General features: G+C 53.6%; 3 protein-coding genes across 3 annotated transcripts; 2 read left to right on the top strand and 1 right to left on the bottom strand.

Annotated features, from left to right (window-relative positions):
* Positions 1–631: 631 nt before the first annotated feature.
* On the bottom strand, positions 632–4,631 carry CH63R_13582 (Ankyrin repeat protein; the record flags this gene model as incomplete). Its single annotated transcript, XM_018308556.1, has 3 exons — positions 632–3,663; positions 3,700–4,337; positions 4,387–4,631. The coding sequence occupies 3 exons, from the start codon at positions 4,629–4,631 to the stop codon at positions 632–634; spliced, it is 3,915 nt and encodes a 1,304-aa protein (XP_018150874.1).
* Positions 4,632–6,039: 1,408 nt separating this feature from the next.
* On the top strand, positions 6,040–8,106 carry CH63R_13583 (Heterokaryon incompatibility protein; the record flags this gene model as incomplete). The annotated part of the gene is made up of 1 exon (XM_018308557.1): positions 6,040–8,106. One exon carries the CDS (start codon positions 6,040–6,042, stop codon positions 8,104–8,106), a length of 2,067 nt encoding a protein of 688 aa, XP_018150875.1.
* Positions 8,107–9,659: 1,553 nt separating this feature from the next.
* On the top strand, positions 9,660–12,637 carry CH63R_13584 (OPT oligopeptide transporter; the record flags this gene model as incomplete). Its single annotated transcript, XM_018308558.1, has 12 exons — positions 9,660–9,991; positions 10,050–10,255; positions 10,313–10,386; positions 10,441–10,477; positions 10,533–10,657; positions 10,716–10,964; positions 11,021–11,138; positions 11,194–11,294; positions 11,344–11,459; positions 11,603–11,799; positions 11,852–11,961; positions 12,011–12,637. The coding sequence occupies 12 exons, from the start codon at positions 9,660–9,662 to the stop codon at positions 12,635–12,637; spliced, it is 2,292 nt and encodes a 763-aa protein (XP_018150876.1).
* Between the last annotated feature and the right edge of the window lie 881 nt (positions 12,638–13,518).

The raw sequence follows: 13,518 nt of genomic DNA on the forward strand, positions 1-13,518 counted from the left end.
ATTTGTGCATTTGTCAAGGGCACACACAGACACTGCAATGTCATTCTGACAAAAGCCGTCAAGGTTCCCTTGGATTCCACATTCGGCATCTGTACTCCACGATGTACACACAAGCTCGTAATCCCGACGAGAGTCGCCTCCGATATCCGGGCTCCGGGGCGGCCATCTGGTAAAGCCAAAACCCAGCTGCTGCTTACTGTACAAGAGTCGCACATGCCCGCCGGTCTGTTCTTGAAGTCCATCAACCAACCCCGGTTACTCTCGCTTTTCATCCAATCCAACATAGACTTCCAAGCCAGCCAGCCCTACGGATTTGTCAAACATCAACGTGCAGGTAGGTAAGGTAAGGTACCTGTACAATTCCCGACCCGGGACGTGTTTGCTCGGCCTTACCCGCCGTTACACCGCCGACACCCGCCACCGCGGGCGGGTCACTGACTGACTGGAGTTTGATTCCTCATCAACTCAACTCAACACCTGCCAATCTGACGTCGTCGGCATTGCTGTCTGTGTTCGTGTTCGGAAGGTGCATTGATACCCATTTTCTACTCCCGCATGGGTTCGTTCCGACGCCGATTACTGTACATTCCAAATTCCCAAAGTCAACGCAACTCTTCCATTCATTCCTACATCAAGGGCGCTCCACTTCACTGCCATACATATCAAACAACTCCACCATGTCCCCATGTCCGAGGTCCTGCGCGAAAGATCGGGGTGTGCCTCGCAGCCTCTCGCAACAAAGTCCCTTGGCGACCTGTGCGTACAAATCGTCCAACTCCGAGTCGACGTCCGACACTGGCCCCGATCGGGACCCTAGCTGGCAATGCCGATCCGACTTGGCCCCGGCCCGAAGAAGCAACTCGACCACATCCGGGCTTCCAGATGCTATGGCAGCCATGAGAGGAGTCATGCCACAGTCATCCTGTCTGTTGACGTCGGCTCCACGAGTTATCAGCTGCCGGACGATCGAGCTCCGACCCCAGAAGCACGCCAGAGGGAAGAAGTCTTTGGCTGTGAAAGTCGAGTCGTCTTGGAGTCCATCCGTGGCTTCTACCAACCAGAGACCGAAACTTTCGTCCATGGCGATAACCAATGCTGTCGCCTCGACAAACCTGCGGCGAGCCACGCGGACGCCCTTGGCTGAAAACAGTCCGAGGAGCTCCGTGCTTTCTTCGAAGCTGAGCCCAAACTTGGGGACGAACTTGAACCCTTCGTGAAGAGCCCCTCGACACTCGATAGCCCTCGATACAGCCTGGAGACAGTGAAGCTTCAAATCGGGCGCCATGTACATGTCGTAGAACGACATCAGTGCTTCTCCAAGCACCTCGTCTGGGTAAATGTGGCCGTCAGTTAGTGCTTTTGCGGTGTCTGCGTGTCCAAAGGAGCAGCTGAGCATGAGGCCCTCGTTATCATTCACTGTTGCACCCATGGCAAGTAGCTCACGGACGCTGTTGTGGTCGTTACGCTCAACCGCAGGCACCAATCCCACAGACAGGTCGAGATCGTCAGCGGCGCTTCGAGGAAGATGCTTTAGAATCCTGGTTCGGCAACGTGGGTAGCCGTTCTCTGTCGCCAGAGCCAATCCTTTCCGGAGGTATGCTGTTATGTCATCAACGTCCCGGGGCGCGCGGTCTATGATAAGGGCCAGAGATTCATCGTGACCCTGTCTGGCTGCGCTCACAATGTCCTCGCCGCGGATGAGGAGCCCCCTGTCCAAAAGGAGTTCAAGAATGGGGCGTGAATGGAGGGCATACTCGGCAAGAGGCCGATCCTTCGATGGTGACCCGTGCTTAGACGTGTTGACCTGCACCTCTGTGGTGAGAATCAGCTGGACGGCCTCGATCATGCCCAAGCTCGCCGCGAACCCCAACGACCTGTGGAGATCGAGCGTCGAATGGTCAAAACTCCCCAGTATCCATTCAAGCTGTTCCACGTGTCCTCTCCGACACGTTTCCGACAGCAAATCTGGGTGGTTTGCAATGCTCTGGCCTGCTTCGCATGTTCCCGACTCCAAGAGACCCCGCGTGACAGCGTGGTCGCCTCTCATTGTAGAATAGTGTGCATGGCAACCGATGTAGCCTGTGGGATACTTGGCTTCCTTGTCTATGAAGAACCTTTTCTCGACGTAAAAAAACCACCAACCGTCGAAGTATGGCCCGGAGGAATCGCAAATCAACTCGACACTTTGGTATATGCTGGACTTGGACTCGAACACATTGTGGCCCGGAAGATGCGACATCCAACTGGTCGAAGCATATTCATAGAAACTCCTTCCCCAAGGCGGAAGCTTGGCGAGGAAAGCTTTGTTCGACGCGAGTCTTTCTTCTTCATCCGTCGGCAACGTCAGTCTTATCGGCAGATCTTCCAACGAGAGGTAGCTGATGCAGGTTTTTGCGAGGCTGTGCTCTGCCAGGCCCAGGTCAATCCTGGAGGTGACATCCTTTCCAGACTCGTCTACTTGGGAGCGTAGGAGGAAGTCTCGCGCAGTTTGGTGCACTAGAAACACGGTGGAGTCGATGATGCGCAGGAAGAAGCCTCCGAGCTCCTTGACGGTGTATTCTGCGTCGGGCTCCAACTCGTGTTTGAGAGCTGCCGTAGACGTCGTGTTGTCTGCAAGACTGAGGGCGATGTTGAGCTCCCCCAGCTTGAGTGGACGTTTGGCAGCCAGGACAATACCCAACAGCCGGTGCGACGCGGCGCGGTCGACGAAGCTTGTCCAGGCACCCCCGTAGAGCTGGTCGAGATCGCTCGGCAGCGACTGCAGAGACTTTTCGATGGAGCTGAGCTTCCGTGATTGAAGTCGTTCAATGGAGTCAAACACCAGAGAAACCCATAGGAACGTACGGTCAGCCCCGTCCGACAGGACCTTTGCGACCACGGAGCTCGCCTCCGCGGAGAGAACTGATGATTCCTTGAGCTCTCTGACGCGATGTTCGACGACCTTCTCGACATCCTGGGAGAGCGCCGACGGCTCGTTCTCCCCGCTGAGGCGGATGGCGAGCAAGTTTCGAAAGCGGGTTTCAATACTCGGCCACGGTCGACTCGTGACGAGGAATTTCAGTTTGGCATCCTTGCCTTGCGGGCACTGCGACGGGAACGTCGTTACAAGCTGGTCGATGAATCGGCTCCGAGACCCGTCTGCGCACTCGTCCAAGGCGTCGACGACGCAGACGATCGTACGCTTGCCGACCCGGCCAGCGGCTTCGAGGAAAACCTTCCAGAGCGCTGCAATGTCGCCAGTGAAGGATGACGTGTCTTTGCAAGAGTAATCTTCCATCGCCGTCTGGGTCAATTCCGGGACCACAACAAACAGTTGGTGAAGCAGAGCACATAGGGCCTGATGCGCGTCCCGACGGCTATCGATACCCGCCTTGAAGAAGAACGAGCAGACGATGGAATCGTTCGCCTTTTGGCCCAGAGCGTCGACGAGGAAGCTCGATAGCACGGATTTGCCGCAGCCGGGGTTGGCCGTCACCCAGAGCAGAGGGGATGACGCGCCCTGCAGCCAGTCGACGAACTTGGGATGCCGGAGGAACCATTGGCAGGTGCCGGGGACAGGCTTTTCGATCCCTAGTCTCTGGCTCTCGTAGTCTCTGCTCGTCGCGTGGAGGGCCCGCAGGCAGTCTGCATTAGGGTCAGCTTTTGCGGCCGCCGAGGCCGTGACTACGGAGAGGCCCGGGGGGGGGGGGGCTCACTCACCTTTCTCGGCGTCCGAGAGATTTTCCACTCGGAGTGGCGCGGCTTTCTTTGGTCTGGGGCTCGCATAGGTTTTCGTCTCGATTTCCACCACCTTGCCCGCGCACGTCATCACATACTTCTCCGTCGATGCCTCTCGCAGGTGGCGTTCCGTGTTCGTCCGAATCATCCCCATCAGCTTGTAGTTGCCCAAGTCCACGCCGCCAAGTCCGGGGACGCTGTAGCGGAAGAGATGGCTGTCTTCCAACATGTTTTTATGCGTTCCCTTGAACCGACTCCACGTCTCCTCCGTTTCGGTGACAAGCTTGGTGAGGGTCCTCGCCATGCGGATCAGGTTCCCTCTGAGAGGCACCGAAGGCTTTGTTCCCGTTCCGATACTGATCAGTAAAGCCTCTCTGTCCGGCCACAGATCGCGAGCCTCGCGGTGGACTTGGAAGATCGGGTTGTTGCTCTTCAATCCTCCGTCGAGATACCCGGCATTGCCGCGGCGATATTCCTTGAAGTAGGTCGTGGCAGCCGACGTGGCGCGGAGGGCTTCCCAAAGCCGGAATTGCTTCGAGTGCTTATCGACTTCTTGCTTGTTCTCGTAGGAGCGTAACAGCAATAACTCATGATCTTCCGTCTGCACAGTCGTAACAAACCTGCCTACCATGAGCCTGGCATACACAGTCTTGACCAGGAATTTCTTACACTCTGCATTCGGCGTCTTCATTCAGGTCTAGCAGAGGGGCCTCCTCGCTCCCAGTCCGCGTCTTGATGATGGCCTTGGCGACATCCTCGAGCTTGGACGAGTCGTACCGTTCGCTGGCGGAGAAGAAGTCGAGACCACGGCTGAAACAGTCGTATTTCCATCGCTTCGGTTTGAAAATCGTCTCGGCAAGACGGATGTATGCGTTTTCGCACTCTTCGATCGTCATTCGGAGACACCCGAGCATGATGGCAATGATCCTTTGAGGCGGCCCTAGTCAGAAGAAAGAAAAAAAGAAGAAGAAGAAAGTCTCGTTGATCAGGTGCCGTGAGAGTACATTACCCGCCTGTGCTTGTTCCTCCGATGAGGTCAAAAACCTGCCATGGCTGAAGTTGGTCGTCGGGCTGTCGGCCCTGGTTCACATGGCGCATCAAGTCCTTGAGGATTAAAATGGAGGAAAGCCCCCGAATGCCTCCGCCGTCTGTCGGGCATCACCGGTTAGTTCCAGGACTGTATCAACCGACGACCGGAAGACTTGCCGAGTGACAGGAGCCGGACAGGTCTCGCGTGGGCCATGTCCGCCGTTGGCTTCTCCAAAACCATCATCGGCTGGCTGATGAAAGTATACACGCCAAACCTACGACGAAACAAAAATGAGGACAAAAAGTTGGAGGCTGGGGAGGGAGTACGGAGACTACAGCGCACATCATATAAACCCCAGAAACAGCCCTCAGGAATATGCCGGAAGAAAAACGGTGGAGGCCTGCGTCTTGTCTTGAAAGACTGCATTGTATGGGTTCTCGGCGAGCAAGCCAGACAAGACAAAGGTCTCTCTAAGCGCCAGGCGTCCCGGGGCCCTGGCGCTTAACGATTGGGAGGGGGAGGAGGGGGTTACCCCCACCACTGTTAAGCCGGCGGGGTGACTGCTGACCCTATCAGAGGCTGTATGCATTACGGTTTCATCCTAATAAAGAACATAAGGGCTGCTAGCGTTGGCGGTTTCCGGCAAGACAGATGGTGGACAAGGGCCAATATAAAAGAGGAATCCAGAGGAGAGGCCGCGCCAGCCGCCGTGGACCCATGCACCACCACCCGAGCGGCACTGCAACGGCACCGGAGCAAGCGGCCCCACTTCTACAGAATCTCAGGCCCGGCAGTGCACGGATGCTACCTGGAGAACTGTCCGCTGTCTGGGTAGGGACGGATGGGATACCTTAGTTCTCTGGGTAAAGAAGAAGCCACAAAGAGACCAGTTCTTCTGAAGAAAATCTGACGGCTGGGAGACAAAAGACCCGTTCCATTTTTCCTTTTTGAAACCCTGGCGTTTGTCCATTGAAAATGTCATGGAAAAAAATGCTTACCCTGCGTCGCCATGTGTAAGCCAATGATACTGGCAGAAATCCATTGTGGCTATGCCAGCCTTCTGCCAGGCAACAGCGTGGGCAGCTTGCTGAACCACCTGATCCGAGAAGCGAATCAGCGTGTCTTATCTAATCGCAATGGCGGATCCGCGCCGAGACCGCATATCAAAGAGAGGTCGCATCGCACGCTGGTGGATGGCGACCGACCCGAGAGTCGACTTGGGCGATGCGATGCGAAGACTTGGCCGCATGGATCACCACCTAGGAAACGGACACCAGGAACGATAGTCTATTATGATGGCATCTGCACCGCTCATGCAAGTCGCCGGCTTCTCCTACGCTCCCATTGACGAGAGCCGTAACGAGATTCGGGTGCTCAGCTTGCAGACAATCGAACGACCACCGCTTGCAAACCTCCGCGACGAGCCACCAGAATGGCATGGGCTTGTTCACTGCACCATTGAACATGTGTCACTCGATGCGCACCTTCCAGACTACCGGCAATGGGAGTCCAAGGCGCAGCCGCTGTCCCGGCGCAACAGCGACGAGCGTTGGCGGCTCTTCTCCAACGAACGATACCTCTCGTTGAGCCCGGCGAGAGTGAGCTCGCCTTTTGAGCGGCCACGTACGCACCCTCGGTATCACCGCTTCGCGTGGGGCGACTACGGCGCGCTGAGCTACACTTGGGGAGACCAGACGGTCAGGGTGCCGATCATCATGAACGGCCAAGTTGTGCTCGTCGGCCAGAGCCTGGAAGCGGCGCTTCGAGCCTTGTCTTCCGACCCGGACTATATCGATGGTCTCAAAATCTGGGCCGATGCGATCTGCATCAATCAAAAGGACATGAACGAGCGGAGCCGTCAAGTCAAGCGGATGCGCATGGTGTACGGCAAGGCGCTCATAGTTTCCATATGGCTGGGCTCGGTTCCGGACGCAGCCATACCCGACATGGCCCAGCTTCATGATATGGTTCTCAAGTCAACAGACAAAGACGCAGCGTCCGAAGTGCTGGAAGCGGCGTTGACCGATCCGGATAAGAAGCAGGCCATCAAGCGCGCCGTCGATGTGGTCGTCAAGAAATCGTACTGGTCCCGGGTCTGGGTGATTCAGGAGAAGTGCCTGGGGCCGTTCAACCCTTCCATCCTGTTCGGGACGTTCCGCATGGGACTGATACCGCTTCACAATTTTCTGCAGGCAGCATCGAACATCAATGGCGCCGTCAGAGCTCGCGAGAAGGCCTGGCGTGTTTTGAAGCTGGTCGAGTTGGTCACCGCCAATCAAGAGCGTGTTCGCCGCGGCTACGCACAAACGGATTCGGAGCGTAGAAAGGACCAAGACGAGCTTGGGTTACTCTTAACGATTGGCAGGATGGCCGGCTCCCTTGATCTGAGAGACCGCCTCTATGGGTTGATGGGTATGATACCCGAATATGTCGCACAACACATCGAACCCGACTACGCGAAAGAGGTTGAGGACGTGTTCTGCGACTTTGCCAAGGCTCTCATAACTGGTTTCAAATCGTTCGATGTTGTCCTCACTGGCACAAAGGAATCGACGCTCAAGCTTCCGACATGGGTGCCGGACCTGACTTCACCTTGGGATCCTTATCTCTGGGGTTCAGATTGTGACGCTAGTTGGGGTCAGAAGGCCGAGTTCAGACTAGAGACGGGTGAAAGAACTCTGGTCACCAACGGCTACCTTGTCGACGTTGTTGATGGAACAGCGCCCTTCCTGGGGTGGGAACACGGAGAGCTTAAGATTTGGCAATCCGCCGTTCAGCCGACTTGCACGATAATGCCAGACAATCCGAAGGAAGCGATCCTACGGAGTCTACACCGAGCTGCCATCTACGACTGCTCTACGGGGAGCACTGTTCTCGACATACCCTGGCTCGAAAACCTCAAGCCCGACGATCCGGATGTTATGGCTCTAGAAAAGCGCGGTTGGGGCAAAGTCCTCAAACACGCCAACCTCAACGACCTCACCCAGTTCCGGAAGCAGGTCAACGCGCACTTCCGACCCTGGGGCCGGGACCTGAAGTCGTTTTTTCCCAGCGTCGAAGAGGCTGGCGCATGCAGAGACCCGAGAGCGTTTTTGGAGTCTCTCGACAGGCACGTCGGCATCGTCTACCCCGTGTTCACGACCGCTGGGGGGCTTTTCGGAACAGCGATACTCCAAGCGCTGCGGAAGGGGGATTCCATTTTCGTGATACCCGGGTGTTCGGCGCCGATCATCATGCGGAAGCAGGAGAGCCAGTGGCAAGTCGTCACACAATGCTTTGTTGATGGCCTTATGCGTGGAGAAACGAAGAATAGAGTGGAGAACGGGACTTGCAAGCTTGATGAGCTTCGGATTGTGTAAAACGTTATTTGCTGTTGATAAATTCCCAGTGATAATTTTTAATGTGAGCAGAGTGTCTATCAATGAAGACTTGAAGTCAATGGCCTTGATGGCTGATCCCTTTGGCTTTTTTTTAAAAGAATAAACATAAAAAAAGAATCAGCGAAGCTGAGGTTGGTTGATTTGGTACACGGTGATTCCGCTTTTTTTTCCACGACATGATCATCCGCATATGATAAAACACATTCAGACTAGCTTCCATTACAATGAACAAGAGGATCACTCAATTAAGTAATAACACTACCTTCACAAGCTTAAGCATGTTAAAGTAAACGTGTGACTGACTTTTGTCTTTCTCTGCCAACAAGACTGATACAATATCACTTTCGTTGTTGTCTGAGTTGCGTCATGAGCCCCTCTAACCAGCGCTTGGTCCATCGTATTTTATTCCAGAAGCATGGCAGCAGAGACAATCCCTGGCTGGTAGTTTTGCACACGCGGTTGGGCCTCTGTCGAGGACTCCAACCTCCCTGTGAGTTACATGCACATTGTATCCGACATCGGAGAACACAGGCGACCGCACGTCTTGTCGAGTGGTTGGCTGGCCTGCTTCCCAGGATGTTTTGACCTGCGAAGCTTATCCGCATCGATCGCGAGGAAGCAGGAAGCTAAGGCGGTGATCTGCCCATTTCCAAGACGATAGTGTGCTTGGCTAGCTTGTGAGGTCGCACTTGCTCATCAGGCTGGCCTTCTCCTGAAGTCGGGGTTTGGCCGATATCTTCAAACAAGACTTTGCAAGATCAAATGTGAGATTTTTGATTGGGCCAGAGCCGACTAAAAGACCTCATCAAGCCCAACGTTGAGCGCGGGGACCCCTCTGTTCAGGGCGGAGGAATTCCTACAAGCGGATTGTATTCCCGACCACGTTGTGAGCGAGATGCATCTGTATGCATGCCCTGCAGTTGTTGTCATCCGTGGTTGGAAGAGATATCGTCGGGACTCTCCCGCTACTACTGGTTCACGACATACTCCACCAACATTGCGTCTTGATAACGCCATTAAGATTATGCAGGCATTGCATACAGCATCAACATCCCTCAATTGTCCAGATTATCCCCGAGTCCACTCGGAAGACTCGCCAGTGCTATTTAACCGACACTATACCATCTTCATCGAAGGTGCTCAACATGCGGCAGGGTTCTGAGAAGGGCTACCGGGACTAGCAGCATCTCCAACAGCGTCATCGGTCAACCACATCCTCACCCTGAAATGCTTGCATGTCAATCTTTCAAAGAAGACCGACGTGCAGCCTTCAAACTGTTGACCAATTAACCTTCTTGTCACCTCCCCTGCGAGACGATGATAAGCTATCCCCAACTTGAGAAGATTCTGCATTTTCGGGGTGGCAACGCAGCTCCCTTCTTTAGCACATCAAGAAGATCCGCAATGGCATGCTGCTTCCTTCGTGGGATATTTCCGTGGCGATTCGTTGCTGTACATATATTCTCCCTGTCTGTCGCCATGTGAAACATATGCGGTGCCTCCACTCTGCTACCAGTTTGCATTGTCCAACCATGTCCGATCTACGTGACGAAAAGACGGCGTTGAGCGACCCAAAGGCCTCGTCGGCGCCCAAAGTGGCTGTTGACCCGGTCTTTGAAACATCAGAGAAGCTTTTTCTGGGCGGCCTTGACTCAGACAGCCCAGACGGGACCAAGAGGAACTCGGTCGACGACTCGGAGACAGAATACGACTTCAAATCCGCAGAGTTCGCCAACATCCCGGAACTTGTTCGGACTGTCGTCGGATTCGAGGACGACCCCTCGTTGCCCGTGATAACCTTTCGATCGCTTCTCTTGTCGACAATCTTTTGCATCATCGGGAGCACTGTCTCTCAACTGTCCTAGTAAGATAACCACCAGCTCTCGTGCCGTCTCTAGCGTCAAGTGCTGACGAAAGACCAGCTTCCGAACAACCACGGCCCCGTTCCCCGTCTTTTTCGTCATCTTGGCTTCGGCGCCTCTCGGCCGCTTCCTCGCAAGGGTTCTGCCAGACTACACGGTGCCTCTGGGCAGGTTTTCGTTCTCGCTTAACCCGGGGCCGTTTTCAATCAAGGAGCATGCCATTATCGGCATCGCTGCCAATGCTGGCAGCCAAGGCCAATGGGCAAGTGAGTTGCTGAAACAACCTCCCCTCGTGTTCAGATCAAAAAACTGATGCCGGCCAGCTTTCCTGCCGACCAACGCGGCGCTCTACTACGGCATCACTATGAACCCAGCAGTTGCGCTCTTCTTTGGATGGGTAAGCTCGGTTGGTTCTCGAGGTTTTACAGAAAGCTGACTCTGGTACTACTAGGGCGCTTCGCTGCTCGGCTTCTCGTTTGCAGCAATGGGTAAGTCTACATTTATCAGTTCTGTCCTCTCTTTCGTTTCGCTAATCGACTCAAGTCCGCAAGATTCTGATTGATGATCCCGAATTCATCTTCCCCCTTTCCCTGCAACAAGTTACTCTGTACAGAAGTATGCAAGGAAAGACCGAGCTCCATAAGAGCGTGTCCAAGAAACAGATGAAGGTGGGCAAGCCATGCCATGGTCGGCGTCACATTTGCACCAACTAACGAACAATCTCAGGTGTTTTGGTGGATTCTGCTGGCTACATTCATTTGGCAATTCTTGCCGGAATACCTCTTCCCTTTCGTTGCCGCACTTGCGCCTCTCTGCTGGTTTGCGAGTAAAAACCACACCGTCAACTTCTTAGGCGCCGGTAGGGGAGGCATTGGGCTTCTCAACATCACGCTCAACTGGTCAAACATCACATCTACCGTCATCACCTACCCTTACAGTGTTCAGGTCACCGTATTTGTGGGATTCGTCATTACCGTAAGTCCCATATGAACTTCTGATTGTAGCTTAGCAGCCTGCTGACATTCACAAAGACGTGGATCTTGATTCCGGTAGCGTACTTTGGTAATCTCTGGGGGTCCCCAACATACAACATTATGTCAAACGGCGTGTTCCAGAAGAATGGATCCGCCTATCCCTTTGAGTCTCTCAGTAGGTCTTTACTCGATTGCAATAGACTGCGAACATGATGTTGACCAGACTGAAGTTTACACGGACTCGAGTGGTGTCCAGCATGTGAACGAAACGGCATATCATGAGGTTGGCCTTGCCTACTCTGGTGCACAGTACACTTGGGAAATCTTCATGGTAGGTCCTTAACTTCTAGATATTTTGGGCTTCTACTAATCTTCTCCAGTGGTACGCGTCGTATATCTCATCTTTTGTTTGGTGCGGTCTGTTCTTAGGCCCAAAGGTTGCGAAGATCTGGAAGGCAAGAAAGGCCGAAGGCGAGTACCACCAAGATCGTTTAAGGTAAGGTTTAAGATGATCAAGCAAACAAAGCTCTTGGCTGATTTGAGAAGCCGTATCATTCAACAATATCCCGGTCTCACTCTTTGGTTTGTTTCATCCACTCTTGAAGTCAAGCAGGAGCAACCCAGTTGACCGTTTTGCAGGGAATGGGGCATTCTGACTGCGGTACCCATCGGGATCTTGTTGGTCATCGTGGCTACAAAGTCTGTTTGGATGCCCACTTGGACCTACTTCGTTGCTCTCGGCTTCGGTGGTGCCGCCATGCTTCCAATGAGTTTGGTCTACGCCATGTCAGGCTACTCGATCAAAGTCGGTTTCTTCAACGAGCTCATCTATGGATGTGAGTGGCTACCGCAGAGCCAACCAGGAAGTCCGGACGCTAATGGACGCAGACATGATTGATGCACCGGGATCATCTCGACATCCTCTCGGCCAGCTTGCGTACCGCATCATCTCCGGCAACGTTTGGTACGATGCTCGCACAGTTCTGGAGGACCAAAAAGTAAGAAGTGCAATATAGCAAACACCCATCTCATACTGACGAGCCATAGATTGGGCACTACCTTCATCTTCCTCCCCGTCAAGTCATCGGCATCCAGATCATTGCCAACATGATTGCGCTCCCCATCAACTATGGTGTTATGCGCTGGGTCATCGCTTCAAAGTTCGACTATGTAAGCGGGCGGGTACCAGATCCCCAGGGACAATGGACAGGTCAAGAGTTCAAGAGCTACAACACCGCCGGCATCCAGTACGCTCTTGTCGGCCCGAAGAAGCTATTCGCATCATCGTTCTTCAAGCCTGTACTTTATGGCTTCCCTGCCGGTGCGATAGCGCCCATTATCATTTGGCTGTTGCACAAGAAATTCCCCAAGGCCCGGTTTGACCTCTGGAACTCGACAATCTTCTTCGCCAGCGCCGCTACCTTCCACGGAAACCTTAGCACCGGGCCCTTTACCACGTTTCTCGTCGGGACGTTCTTCAACTTCTACCTTTACCGATACAGAAGGGCATTTTGGAACAAGTGGGCTTACATTAGCGGCGCGGCGTTGGATACCGGGTTCAACGCCAACTTGTTGTTCATCTTCATCTTCCTTGGCACGACGGGTGCCGTCATGGTGAAGTGGTGGGGAAACAACGCGGACAACATCGAGAGATGCTTTGCTTTGAAGAAGTAGTAGTATCAAATGTTTCCCTTGCCAGTCTCACAAAAAAATTGACGGTCACACGGCTCACGGCTCAACATTCGCGCTTTCGGTTACAGCCCACCCATAAAAAGCTCATAAGCAATGGCACTTAGAACTTACCAACAAGCAGGAGAGGGCTTTACTCCGTGATACATTCTTAAACCCAGCAAACCAAAGTTTCGCTACAGCGCAATTGCAGCCCGTAAGAGTCATGGAGATTGAAGTGAACTCCTACACTGATAGGTGGTCCAGAACCAAACGGCTACATATCTAAAAACCACTTGGGATCAATTGTATTCCAAGCTTAAATACATCAATCATCACTCAATATCGCGTTCCAACAATGGCGCCGAAAAGGTTTCAGCTGGGCATCGTTGGCCTGTGCCACAAGGCTGCAGTCTTTGAAGTTCGTCACACAAAGCCAAGCTGTGCAAAATTACTGGAACTCCAGATACTGCCACTTCCTAACAGTACAGTAACCTCAAAACATTATGTCCAAGTTATGACAGGTCTGTGCTCTTCAGTTTATCAAGCCGTGTATGTTCTTGTATCATCTTGTGTTGAATTTAGTGAGAAGGCCGTGGACCTATGTCTTGGACATCTTCCTGCCTCTAAGATCGGCCTGTTTAGTCTGGGAGTCCGAAGGTTGGCGTGAAGAGGTCGCAAAACGAAGTTAGATCGTGCATCTTACTCGATAATTGACTGCCAGGATTCTTATCTACGCGCGATGCCCGCCCAACGCAATTCAAGTACCAACACAGGACCACCACAACATAGCCAGCCACAGGGCGGGGCATCCCACGCCTATAAAATGGATGAATGCGTAGGCCTCAGGAATTTGTTCAAAGGTAGGCAACCTCGTGGTGTCACTG

This window comes from Colletotrichum higginsianum, chromosome 10 (assembly GCF_001672515.1).
Source record: "Colletotrichum higginsianum IMI 349063 chromosome 10, whole genome shotgun sequence".
Taxonomy (NCBI): domain Eukaryota; kingdom Fungi; phylum Ascomycota; class Sordariomycetes; order Glomerellales; family Glomerellaceae; genus Colletotrichum; species Colletotrichum higginsianum.